Here is a 13,632-nt window from a genome sequence, read left to right as displayed (position 1 = left end):
ACTGCATGACTCTGTGATATCAACACAGCGGGTACCGGGTAGTTACGGGCCGCCCCAACGGGAGGGCTTCGCTTGCAAAGGGCTCAGACCCGTGCCAAACGGGAAGCGGCTCCTCTTCTTTCCAACGGGACTGTACCCTGCAAACACTTGATATCCACCCCACCCTCGGCCCCGCAGCGCTTCCAACCGTACCTCGCATTTAACAATTTCTGTGCATTTCTGAAAGATACCTGTAAAGCGCTTAGTATGTTCCAGGCACTGTACTAAGTGCTGGGGTAGATACAAGCTAATAAGTTTGGATACAAGTCCCTGTCCCGCATGGGGCTCAGAGTCTTAATCTCCACTTTCCAGATGAGGTGACTGAGGCACAGAGGAGTGATTCACCCCAGGTCACACGGCAGACAAGCGGCGTCGCCAGAATTAGAACACAGGTCCTTCTGACTCCCAGGCCTCTGCTCTAACCGCTAGACCACGCCGCTTCTCATTTATATGAGTCGCTTCCTTCTTCATATGCAATAAACCCGTCTGAGGGATAGGTCTACCAACTCTGTCGGACTGGACTCCACCACGCTCTTACTCAGTTCCCTGCACACAACAAGCGCTCAATAAATACCATCGATTAAGCTGCTACTGGGAAAGAACCAGAAAAAGGTCCATCTCACCCACCCCCAGCGGCTTGTTTACGCTTTGTCCACCTCTCACAATCATTCATTCGCATTTATTGAGCGCTTACTGTGGGCAAAGCACTGGACTAAGCGCCTGTCACTGTGAGGCTCCTGACGTTCCCCCCTCAGCAGAGTCGGAGCCCCCCGAAATGGGCCACCAGGATCGGACCCCGGCAGCCTTCCGACCGAGGCCCCGTGAAACCGCCGGTTCTGTCGGGGCTTCAGACTTTCCGCTCTGGGCCTGAACCTCTTCCACCCCGCCCCATCCTGTCATTCATTCATTCAATAGTATTTAGGGAGCGCTTACTAGGTGCAGAGCACTGTACTAAGCATTTGGAATGGACAAATCGGCAACAGATAGAGACAGTCCCTGCCCACTGACGGGCTTACGGTCTAATCGGGGGAGACGGACAGACAAAAACAATAGCAATCAATAGAATCAAGGGGATGTACATCTCATTAAAACAGTAGCGATAAATAGAATCGAGGGGACGTACATCTCATTAACACAATAAATAGGGTGATAAAGATATATACAGATGAGCGGACGAGCACAGTGCTGAGGGGAGGGGAAGGGAGAGGGGCCCCCAGCAGCAAGGCCTCTTCGGACCAGGCTCTGTGGAGGGGATCGGCTTCTTCACTCCCCAGTTCCCTCCGACTCACCTGGGTCTTCTTCGGCGGATTGGTGGAAGGGCAGGGGCACGCCCTGAAAACAGGAGGAGAGCCAAATGAGCCCGCGTCGGAGGACGGGGGAGAACGCCCACCTGGGGAGGGGCCCGGCGGGACGGGACGGGACGCCCATTTCTCACTCGGAAACAGCCGGGGGTGACGGCCGGTTCTCGAACCTCGGGCCCGGGTGGGGCGGGGGAGGCGGGGGAGGCGGTGGGACGCTCGGCCCTCTTTAGTACCTGGTAGAGTTTGGTGGCGATCAGTTTTTTGCCTGTCGTGTTGGTTCCTTCCATCACCACGACCTGAAACACATCAATGGGGCGTGGTGGCCCCCCCAGTCCTTCATGAACAGCGTCTCGCAGGCTCCCAGCACCCTCTACGAGCCCGCTTGCAGCTGTTTTCTAAGGACGGGGAGGCCAGAGGCAGAGCTGAGACCAAACCCCGGGGATCCTGCCTGTCCCGGATCATCCCGCAACTCTGGAGGGCGGGGACCACACCTTCCCCTCGGGGTGAGACCGCGTCACCTGCTTTGAGAGATGAGAGGTGGCAGACTAGCAATTGACCTAGACCCCAGTGAGGCCCTGAGAAGCAGTGTGGCCTAGTGGAAAGAGTTTGGGCCCCTGACTCCCAGGCCCCGGGTTCTTATACTGGCCTCTGCCACTTGCCCGCTGTGTGACCTTGGGTGTGTCCCTTCACTTCTCTGTGCCTCGTCTATAAAATGGCGATTAAGATTTTCAGCCTCACGTGGGACCGGGACTGCGTCCGACCTGATGACCTGGTACCTGACCCAGTGCCCGGTACGGTGCCTGGCACATATCCATTCATTCGGCCGTATTTATTGAGCGTTTACTGTGGGCGGAGCATTGTACTGAGCGCTTGGGAGAGTACGATACAAAAATCAACAGCCACATGCACTGCCCACAATGAGTTTACGGTCCAGAGCAGGGGAGACGGTAAGTGCAAAACAGAGACCATAGAAAAAAAAAGCACGGGGGGGTCAGGGGGCTCACCTGACCAGGGAAGAGGGAATATTCCTGGAGCTCAGACAAGTCCAAGGGCAACTGAGCTCCCAGGGAGTGCTCCCGATCTCCTTCCAGGATGACCGACTTGGGGTTCAGCTTCCCGTTGCTGTCGCAGCCGATCTGCCCGAGCACGGTGACCGGTTCCTAGGAAAAACTGCAATGAGACCACGGACCTCCTGAGGTACCCACAGATCTTCTGGCTTCCCGACACACAATTACTCTCCCTCATTCAGAGCCTTATTGCAGGCCCATCTCCTCCAAGAGGCCTTCCCTGACTCAGCCCTCCTCTCCTCTTCTCCTACTCCCTTCTGCGTCACCCTCACCTGCTCCCTTTATCCATCCTCCCCCTCCAACCTCCAGCATTTATGTCCACATCTGTCGTTTACTTATCTGTATTGATGTCTGTCTCCGTCTAGACCGTAAACCCACTGTGGGCCAGAAATGTGTCTGTCTGTTGCACTCAACCAAGCACTCAGTACAGCGTTCTGCACACAGTTCGTGCTCAATAAATAAGATCGAATGAACGAATGACTTTTGGGGAAGTCTCGGCAGGAACACCGCTCATCAGAGGCACGTGGCCACCCGCAACGAAATCTTTTCGTTATACGCGAGGCGGATTACCCAACCAAAATATAGGTATCGAATCAATCCATCGCTGGCATTTATTGAACACTCAGTATGACAGAGCACGGGCCTGGCAGTCAGAAGGACCTGGATTTTAATCTCGCCTCTGCCACTTGTCTGCTGCGTGACCCTGGACAAGTCACTTCACTTCTCTGTGCCTCAGTTACCCCATCTGTGACACGGGGGATTAAGACTGTGAGCCCCACGTGGAGACAGGGACGGTGCCCAATCTGACTTGTATCTATAATAATAAAAATAATAATATAATAATAATGATCAATCATCACCACTAAGTGCTCGGAAGAGTACGATACAACGGAATTAGCAGACACGTTCCTTGCCTGTTAGGAGCTTATCAATGCTACTGACGGCGTGCGGACAATATTGACCGTAAGCAAGACTGTGAGCCCCTTACGGGCAGGGAGTGTTATGTTGTACTCTCCCAAGCACTTAGTAAAAAAAATTCATGGTACTTGTTACGTGCTTACTATGTGCCAAGCGCTGTTCTAAGCCCTGGGATAGATACAAGTTAACCAGGTTGGACCCAGTACAGTGCTCTGCACAGTGTAAGTGCTCAATAATAATAATGTTGGTATTTGTTAAGCGCTTACTATGTGCAGGGCACTGTTCTAAGCGCTGGGGTAGATACAGGGTCATCAGGTTGTCCCACGTGAGGCTCACAGTCTTCATCCCCATTTTACAGATGAGGTAACTGTGGCCCAGAGAAGTGAAGTGACTCGCCCACAGTCACACAGCTGACAAGTGGCAGAGCCGGGATTCGAACCCATGATCTCTGACTCCCAAGCCCGGGCTCTTTCCACTGAGCCACGCTGCTTCTCAATAAAATCGACTGAATGAACTGAGCGCCTATGGGTGGACTAGACTGAAAGCTCCTTGGGGGCAGCAGTACGGTGTGCTGACTCCAGCCAGTCGACAGTATTTACTGAGCAGCTGCTGTGTGCAGAGCACTTTTCTAAGCGTTCGGGAGAATTACTATGTGCCAAGCACTGTTCTAAGCGCTGGGGTAGATACAAGGTCATCAGGTTGTCCCACCTGGGGCTCACAGTCTTCACCCCCATTTTACGGATGAGGAAGCTGAGGCACGGAGAAGTTGAGTGGCTTGCCCAAGGTCACACAGTGGACGCGGGATTAGGATAGACACATTACCTGCTCACAACGAGTTTACAGTCTAGAGAACTCTTATTGTCCCGAACGTCCGCCAAGATGCTTAGCCCAGTGCTCCGCACGCGGTAAGCGCTCCGTAAATACCGCCGACTGATTGACGGGCTTGGGGACGTTCTAAAGTAAAGGCCCCGTTCCCCGCCCTCAGGGTGTCGACAGCCTGATGGAGGGAGCCCGAAGGAGGCCTGACGCCGTCCCCGACTCGGACCCGCCGGCGGGAACGCACGATCCCGACGGACGAGGACGATCCGAGGAGCGCCGGGTGCCTCGTGTCCGACAAGGGAGGTCGGAAGCCAAGGCTCAAGTGAGTTTTTCCTCAGCCCTTCTGGAAGATCCCGCCGAGGGGAAACTTCCCTCCTCCACACGACCAAGGCTTCAGGTTGGACCGATTTTGCCTTTCCTGTGTCAACCTATTCCCCGCACGTCAAGTCCCTAACTTATTTTCCTTCCCTTCTGGATTACCTGAGCACTGAGTCCACCAATCAGTCGATCAATGGCATTTACTGAACGCTTACTGTGTGCAGAGCAGTCAGTCATATTTATTGAGTGCTCACCGTGGGCAGAACACTGTACTAAGCGCTTGGGAGAGACAGATACTAAAATCAAAGACGGATCTGGACCTAAGGGCTGTGGGACTGAAGTGGGGGACGAATACCAGGAGCTTCAAGAGGACAGATCCTTCCATTCATTCACTCAATCGGATTTTTCGGGCGCTTACTCTGTGCAGAGCACCGTACTAAGTGCTTGGAAAGTACAATTCGGCAACAAACAGAGACAATCCCTGCCTGGCAACGGGCTCAGAGTCTAGAAGGGGAATACTGACGGTATTTAAGCGCTTACTATGTGGCAAGCACTGTTCTAAGCGCTGGGGTAGATACTAGGTGATCAGGTTGTCCCATGTTGCAAAAGCAACGCAGAAGGGAGACCGAGGAGGGGAAACGAGTCTATCTATACCTCCTCGGCTCATGGGTACACATCACTCGGTTGCCCACCTACCTGCCATTTTTTACACGCCCATCCCCCGGCCGGCGTGCCGGCTCTCCGACGGCAGGGATCGTGTCTACCCTACTAGACTATCCTCTCCCAAACGCTCAGCGCTGGGGAGGCACTCGCTAAACACCCCAGATCGGTAAGGTCAATGATAAAGAAGCAGCGGGGCTTAGTGGATAGAGGAGCCCGGGTTCTAATCCCGCCTCTGCCACACGTCTGCTGGGTGACCTTGGGTAAGTCGCTTCCCTTCTCCGGGCCTCAGTCCCCGGTCTGTAAGATGGGGATTAAGAGCGCCAGTAGGACAGGGACTGCGCCCAATCTGATTAAGTTGGATCTACCCCAGTGCTTAGAACAGTGCTTGGCACAGAGTAAATTCATTCAATAGCATTTTTTGAGCGCTTACTATGTGCAGAGCACTGGACTAAGCGCTTGGAATGGACAAATCGGTAACAGATAGACGGTCCCTGCCCTTTGACGGGCTTACGGTCTAATCGGGGGAGACGGGCAGACAAGAACAGTAGCAATAAATAGAATCAAGAGTACCGTAATTATTATTATTTGAAGTTCCTAAGCGCCCAGACTCAAAGTGTTCTGATAAGTCTTACCCCAAACCGGCCACGATCCTGCTAAGCCCGACCCCGCTTCGGCTGGCCTGATTGAACCGGGGCAGATCCCTTCCTCCCCTAAGCACGAACAGAGGTGGTCGGCTCTTACCTGTGCTGGTACTAAGACGGGAGAGAAGGATTCAATGTTGTACACTTCCTTCAGTTCATACCCAAGGTCTTCAATCTTACAGATCAGGACTGGAATCCAAGAGGTTAAAAAAAGTCACTGGAGGATTTTAACCCAGGCCAAGGGGGAAACAGGCCCCAGGAAACCCTGCTGCCCAAATAATAACTGTGGTACTTGTTAAGCGCTTATCGTGGGTCAGGCACTGTAGCAAGCGCCGGGGTAGATACAAGATGATTAGGTTGGACAGTCCCATATGGGGCTCACGGTCTCAAACCCCGTTTTCCAGATAAGGGAACTGCGGCGTAGACGTGAAGTGACTTGCTCCAGGTCATAGAGGAGACACGTGGCAGAGGCGGGATTAGAACCCACGACCCACGACCTTCTGACTCCCAGGCCTGTGCTCTGGCCACTACATCATGCTGCTTCCCGACCCCGGTGGAGGTTATTTACACCGGGACCCCTTTTTAGGGCGGGGACTGGGTCCAACCTGATCGACTTATATCCTCTCTGGCCCCGAGATCACGGCTGGTTACATAGTAAGCGCTCGACAGATACTCATTCGATGGTATTTATTGAGCGCTTACTGTGTTTGGAGCAATGTACTAAGCACTTGAGAGTACACAGAACAATAACCAGACGAATTCCCTGCCCACAGCAAGCTTACAGTCTAGAAAGGGGGACGGCAAGGCTCAGTTGATAGAGCAAGGCCCTGGGAGTCAGAAGGTCGTGGGTTCTAATCCCGGCTCTTCCGCGTCTCCCGTGTGACCTCGGGCAAGTCACTTCACCTCTCTGGGCCTCAGTTAACTCAGCTGTAAAATGGGGACTATGAGCCCCATATGGGACTGGGGCTATGTCCAAAGCGATGTGCTTATAATAATAATAATGGTATTTGTTAAGCGCTTACTGTGCCAAGCACTGTTCTAAGCACTGGGGTAGACACAAGGTCATCAGGTCGTCCCACGTGGGGCTCACAGTCTTCATCCCCATTTTACAGATGAGGGAACTGAGGCACAGAGAAGTTAAGTGAGTTGCCCAAAGTCACACAGCAGACAATTGTGTCCCCTCCCCTCGGCACTGTGCTCATTTGTATATATTATTTATTACCCCATTTATTTTGTTAATGATGTTTACGTCCCTTGATTCTATTTATCTTGATAATGTTGTCTTGTTTTTGTTTCGTTCTGTTTTGCTCTGCCATCAGTCTCCCCCAATTAGACCGTGAGCCCGTCACTGGGCAGGGACCGTCTCTATCTCTTGCCGAATTGTACATTCTGAGTGCTTAGTACAGTACTCTGCACACAGTAAGTGCTCAATAAATACCACAGAATGAATAAGTGCCAGGATTAGAACCCACGACCTCTCAAGCCCGGCCTCTTTCCACTAAGCCACGCTGCTTCTCTCTGTATCCACTCCAGCGTTCAGTAGAGTGCCTGGCACACAGTAAGTGTTTAACAAATACCATGATGATGATGATGATGATGATGATGATGAATATAAATAAATGACAGCATAATGCTCATTGGGAGGACTGACTCTCTTGCCTCAGTCCCTGGTTTCAAGCCCTCGGAAGCCCGTCCAACCTGCCAGACTCTCTCTGGACCTCATTCCCCGATCAGAGGCCACCCCCCAATTCGTGTCCACCGACTCGATCGCTCCATACGCTCTCCCGAGCGCTTGGTCCAGTGCTCTGCACGCGGTCAGCCCTCAATTGATCCCCCTGACGGACTGGAGTCTTCAGGCAGGCACACTCTCTCTCACCTCCTCCAAGAGGCCTTCCCAGACTGAGCTTCCCCTTTTCCCTCTGCTCCCTCTCCCTCCCCCCCACCCCAGCTAAACCCCCTTTCCCTCTGCTCCTCCCCGTCTCCCCTCAGCACTCTGCTCATTTGTATAGATTTTTATTAACCTATTTATTTGGTTAATGAGGTGTCCATCCCCTTGATTCTATTTATCGTGATTAAGTTGTCTTGTTTTTGTCCTTCCGTCTCCCCCGATTAGACTGTGAGCCCGTCATGGGGCAGGGACCGTCTCTATCTGTTGCCTAATTGTCCATTCCAAGCGCTTAGTCCAGTGCTCGGCACAGAGTAAGCGCTCAATAAATACTATTGAATAAATGAATGGAGAAGGAAATGCCTGACTCCTCAGAGGAAGAGGGCCAAGTCTGGGGGAAACCCAATCCTCCCATTTGCCCGCTAAATTCCGGCCTGGGCCCTGAAGACTTCCTTCTTCCTTCTGGGAGCCGAGGGAAAGGAACACCCCTCCCCTAGCTTTTCCCGTAAGCTCTCAGAGCCCAAAGCAACTTATTTCGCTTATTTTTTAGGCTCAGTTCCGGGGGGGGGTACCTGCGAGGTCAATGAAAATCCCTCCGAACTCGGAGAGGCGGGGGACTCCCCCGCGGGGCACCGGGAATGGAAAGGGTCGGTCTCTGTGGCAGGGAATTTGTCACATTTTCTTTTTTGAGGGGGGAGGGCTGCTCCCCAAAGGCCCGTGGAAAGGCTCTCCAACCCGAGGAACCCGTTGGCCCCGGTTCCGAGACCTCTCGTATTTGGGCCCGGAGCACGTGCGGCGAGAGTTTAGACGGCGCCGGCGCACGGGCTCGATCCCGGGATTCGCAAGTCCCGAGGTCGCTGGGGCTCTCCCCAACCTCCGGGTCACCGACACCCACCCTTTCTTAGAGAGGGATACCGGAATGCACCCCGCCCCGCCAAATCCTGATATCATTCATTCATTCATTCAGTAGTATTTACTGAGCGCTTACTATGCGCGGAGCACTGGACTAAGCGCTTGGAATGGACAAATCGGTAACAGAGACGGTCCCTGCCCTCTGACGGGCTCACGGTCTCATCGGGGGAGACGGACAGACAAGAGCAATAGCAATGAAGTAAAATAAATAAATATCAGGTACTCCGGGACCACCGACGTCACCCCCGCTTCATCTGCGCAGCAGACGGTCTGTGGCCCCGAGGCCCCTAAGGGGCCGGCAGACTCCCGAGACACGTCACTAATAATAATAATGAGAATAATTAAATGACTAATAATTAAAAGCAGCATGGCTCAGCGTCAAGAACCCGGGCTTGGGAGTCAGAGGTCGTGGGTTCTAATCCCGGCTCCGCCGCTTGCCAGCTCTGTGACTTTGGGCAAGTCACTTCACTCCTCTGGACCTCAGTTACCTCATCTGTAAAATGGGGATTAAGACTGGGAGACCCATGTGGGATAACCTGATCGCCTTGTATCCACCCAGTGCTTAAACGGTGCTTTGCATATAGGAAGCGCTTAACAAACACCACCACTACTGGGCAGCTGTGTGGCTCAGTGGAAAGAGCCCGGTCTTAGGAGTTCTCCCGGAGGTCATGGGTTCTAATCCCGGCTCTGCCACCTGTCAGCTGTGTGACCTTGGGCAAGTCACTTCACTTCTCGGTGCCTCAGTTCCCTCATCTGTAAAATGGGGATGAAGACCGTGAGCCTCACGTGCGACGATCTGATTACCCTGCACCTACCCCAGCGCTTAGAACAGTGCTTGGCACATAGTTAGCGCTTAACAAATACCAACATTATTATTATGATTAACATTATAATGACAACAGTATTTGGGAAACGCTTACAATGTGTTAAGCACCGTTCTAAGCGCTGAGGTAGATAGGGGATAACCCAGTGGGTTACAGTCCTGTCCTACACGGGGCTCACGGTCTTAACCCCCATTTTACAGATGGGGAAACTGAGGCAGAGAGACGGGAAATGTCCCGCCTGAGGTCCCACTGCGGTAGACGAGGGCGGAGCTGGGATCAGAACGGGGTCCTTCGGACTCCCAGGCCCGTGTTCTACCCACTAGGCCACGCTGCTTCCCGCCAAAGACCGAGGGCGCGGGGACCCACCTTCTCGGACATCCACGGGCTTCTGGAACATGGATCTGTAGGTCCCGGTGAGCGACTCCGGACAGCCCAGGACGCTCAGGCTGACGCTTCCCTCTCCGCCTTGCCCAGACCAAGACATGCCCTGGGCTGAGCCGAAGGAGGTGACCACTTCTCCTCGGCTGCTCCTGGAGCTGTATTTCTGGGAGGGAGTCGCGCTGGGAAGAGACAGACAGGCACACCTCAATGCCCGGGGGGAGGGGGTGGGGGGGCCGACCCCACAAATCAATCCGGGAAGGGGAGCGGTCAGTTGTATTTACTGAGCACTTTCTATGTGCACAGCACTGTACTAAGCGTTTGGGACAGTACAGTGCAACGGTAAAAGAGAAGCAGCGTGGCTCAGTGGAAAGAGCCCGGGCTTGGGAGTCAGTGGTTATGGGTTCTAATCCCGGATCCGCCGCCTGTCAGCTGTGTGACTTCGGGCAAGTCGCTTCACTTCTCTGGGCCTCGGTTACCTCATCTGTAAAATGGGGATTAAGACCGTGAGCCCCACGTGGGACAACCTGATCACCTTGCATCCTCCCCAGCGCTTAGAACAGTGCTTTGCACATAGTAAGCGCTTAACAAATGCCATCGTCATCATTACTATTATTATTAAAAAGACATTCCCTGCCCACGACAAGCTGACAGTCTAGAAGGGTGCCGAATCTAGAGCGTTCACCAACCCAGTGGGGAGTAAACTCCTTGAGGGCAGGGGTCGTGTGTACCCATTCTCTCGCTGCAACGATAAGGACGTTATTTTTGAAGCGCTTACAACGGGTCAAGCGCTGGGTGAAGTGCTGGGCAGATACAAGTTAACCGGGTCGGACGCAGTCCCTGTCCCGCATGGGACTCACGGTCCAAGCAGGAAAAGCAAGTGTGGCCCGGTGGACAGAGCACGGCCTGGAGTCAGAAAGACCTGGGTTCTAATCCCGGCTCCACCACTTGTCTGCTGTGTCACTCTGGGAGAGTCGCTTCACTTCTCTGTTAATCGGTTACCTCATCTGTAAAATGGGAATTAAGACTATGAGCCCTATGTGGGACAGGAACTGTGTCCCCCTCAGATATTTTGTTTCCGCCCCAGGGCTTAGTCCAGTGCCTGGCACGTAGTAAGCACTTAACAAATACCCCAATTATTATTAATATTAAGTAGGAAGGAGACCAGGGACTGTATCCCCATTTTACAGATGAGGAAACCGAGGTACCAAGAAGTGACCTGCCCAAGGCCACACGGCAGGCACGTGGCGAAGCTGGGGTTAGAAACCACGTCCTCTGATAATAATGTCGGTATTTGTTAAGCACTTATGTGCAGAGCACTGTTCTGAGCGCTGGGGTAGACACAGGGGAATCAGGTTGTCCCACGTGGGGCTCACAGTCTTAATCCCCATTTTACAGATGAGGGAACTGAGGCACAGAGAAGTGAAGCGACTTGCCCACGGTCACACAGCTAAGTGGCAAAGCTGGGATTCGAACTCATGACCTCTGACTCCAAAGCCCATGCTCTTTCCACTGAGCCATGCTCCTCCTCTGATGCCCAAGCCTGGGTGCGTTGCGCTAGGCCACGCCCCCTCCTAACCAGCGGTACTCTTCCAGGTGCTTAGTACAGTGTTCTGCACACGGGAAGCACTCAATAAATACCACTGGTTGACTGCTGGGGACCTAAGCCCACCCACTCTTTTATTAGAAATAATAATGTTGGTATTTGTTAAGTGCTTACTATGTGCAGAGCACTGTTCTGAGCGCTGCGGGAGTCAAGGTGATCAGGTTGTCCCACGTGGGGCTCACAGTCTTCACCCCCATTTTACAGATGAGATAACTGAGGCACAGAGAAGTTAAGTGACTTGCCCACAGTCCCACAGCTGACAAGTGGCCGAGCCGGGATACGAACCCATGACCTCTGACTCCCAAGCCGGGGCTCTTTCCACTGAGCCACGCTGCTTCTCTGAGCCACTCTGCACACGGGAGGGTGGAGATTATCTAGAGGAGCTAGGAGAGCGTGGATACACGAACCCCGGCTTTAAAGCACTCCAACCTAACGGTCAGTCAATCCACTGTAGTTATTGAGCACTTACTATGTGCAGCACACTGTACTAAACGCTTGGGAGAGTGTAATACAACAGAATTAGCAGAACGTCCCCGATCGAAACAAGTCTAGAGGACTACTTATCCACTCTCTTTTCCCACCACACCCCAGCTCGCCGCCTTGGTTCCTCTCAAGCTAACCCAGCGTGCCTCGTCCTGGTCTCCCCGACTCCTGACCTCTTGCTCACATCCTCCCTATCAGGAACTCTCTCCCCCTTCCCAAAGTTCCAGTCACGGCTCCTCTCCCTCTTCTCCTTGAGGACAGGGATCGTGTCTTCAGGTTCTCTGGTAGGTTCCCAAGCGCCTGGTTCAGTGCTCAACCCACAGAAAGCGCTCAATAAATGTTAGCGGTTGCTTGAGCCCGCAGAGGAATAACTATGACTTTATGAGAGGAGCCTCTTTGAGTTTCTTCACAAATCCAGCCGAGGTCCTCCCTCTGAGTTTCCCCCCCCTCTGGGATGACCACAGTTCCAAGTCCAAACCCTAAGCAGAAGTCAGGCAGATCTCCACCACGACTTTTTTCTTTTTTAACGGCGTCTGTTAAGTCCTCACTATGTGTCCGGGACCGCACTAAACGCTGGGGGGGGGGGGTTACAAGCTAATCGGGTTGGACGCGGTCCCTATTCCGCATAGGGCTCATATGCGCGGCGGCGTGGACAGAGCACTGGCCTGGGAGTTAGAAGGTCATGGGTTCTGATCCCAGCTCTGCCCCTCGTCTGCTGTGTGACTCTGGGCCAGTCGCTTCACTTCTCTGGGCCTCAGTGACCTCATCTGTAAAACGGGGAGACTGTGAGCCCCATGTGGGATAGGGTCCGGGACTGTGTCCGACCCTATCTGCTTATACCCACCCCAGTGGCACACAGTTAAGCGTTTAATACTAAAATTATTATTAATCTCCATTTTACAGATGAGGCAACAGAAGCACAGAGAAGGGAAGCGACTTGCCCGAGGTCACCCAGCACACAAGAGGCGAAGCCGTGATTAGAATTAAGACTTCATCATCTTTTTTTAAAAAAATGCTATTTGTTAAGCGCTTGTTATGTGCCAGGCACCGTACTAAGCACTAGGGTAGATGCAAGCCAATGGAGTTGGACACAGTCCCTGTCCCACGTGCGGCTCACGGTCTTAATCCCCATTTTACAGATGACGGAACTGAAGCCCGGAGAAGTTAAACGACTTGCCCAAGCTCACACAGCAGACAGCTGGCGAAGCCCAGATCAGAACTAAGGTCCTTCTGGCTTCCAGGCCGGGCTCTACCCACTAGGCCGTTCTGCCTCTCATCTGTGAGCTCGGACGAAGGAGAACGTGAGCGATCAGGCCTGCTCCCCTCTCTCCAGGCCCAGCTCTGCTTCCGAGTCTCCCGCACCCTTAAACGCAATCCTTCCACATCCTGCCAGGGTTTAACTCGGAAAGAAGCTCGGGCCCCTCCCAAAGTGCCCCAGAGGACCCCCACTCCCAAAGATTAAGTATTTCGGGTGAGCGCAAAAGCTTCAGAACATCAGTTGGGGGGCCATTTCACACACCACTGCCTACGCCGATGCAACAAACCGATTCTCTTGGGGTTTTAGAGGTAAACCAGTCCTCCATGCAGAGTTTCTCTCGCTTCTAGGGCATGCCCTTCGGGTCGGGGAGATCTGGGCTCGGCCCCATCTCTCCACCTGTTGCGGTGGCAAAACCACAGAGGATGAAGGGTGGAGGAGGAGCAGGGAGGAGCAGGAAAGGGTCATTAAGGTGGGGTGGATGAGGCCATCAACTCCCTTCCAGGGCTCACGCCTGCCCATC

At 53.4% G+C, this 13,632-nt stretch overlaps 1 protein-coding gene across 3 annotated transcripts in view; it reads right to left on the bottom strand.

Moving 5' to 3' along the window:
- The window catches only part of POLA2 (DNA polymerase alpha 2, accessory subunit), a 39,457-nt gene that overhangs the window by 12,278 nt on the left and 13,547 nt on the right, over positions 1-13,632 (bottom strand). For all 3 annotated transcript variants that reach the window (XM_039911354.1, XM_039911355.1, XM_029061095.2), the window contains exons 6-10: positions 9,754-9,947; positions 5,867-5,955; positions 2,345-2,500; positions 1,574-1,636; positions 1,329-1,371 (exon numbers count right to left, since the gene is read on the bottom strand). In XM_039911354.1, coding sequence (XP_039767288.1) covers positions 1,329-1,371; positions 1,574-1,636; positions 2,345-2,500; positions 5,867-5,955; positions 9,754-9,947 — 545 coding nt within the window. The remainder of the gene's footprint in view (positions 1-1,328; positions 1,372-1,573; positions 1,637-2,344; positions 2,501-5,866; positions 5,956-9,753; positions 9,948-13,632) is intronic.

The sequence above is a fragment of the Ornithorhynchus anatinus genome, chromosome 3 (assembly GCF_004115215.2).
Source record: "Ornithorhynchus anatinus isolate Pmale09 chromosome 3, mOrnAna1.pri.v4, whole genome shotgun sequence".
NCBI lineage: Eukaryota > Metazoa > Chordata > Mammalia > Monotremata > Ornithorhynchidae > Ornithorhynchus > Ornithorhynchus anatinus.
Note: the sequence above shows the minus strand (reverse complement) of the source record. Positions and strands in the feature narration are given on the sequence as shown.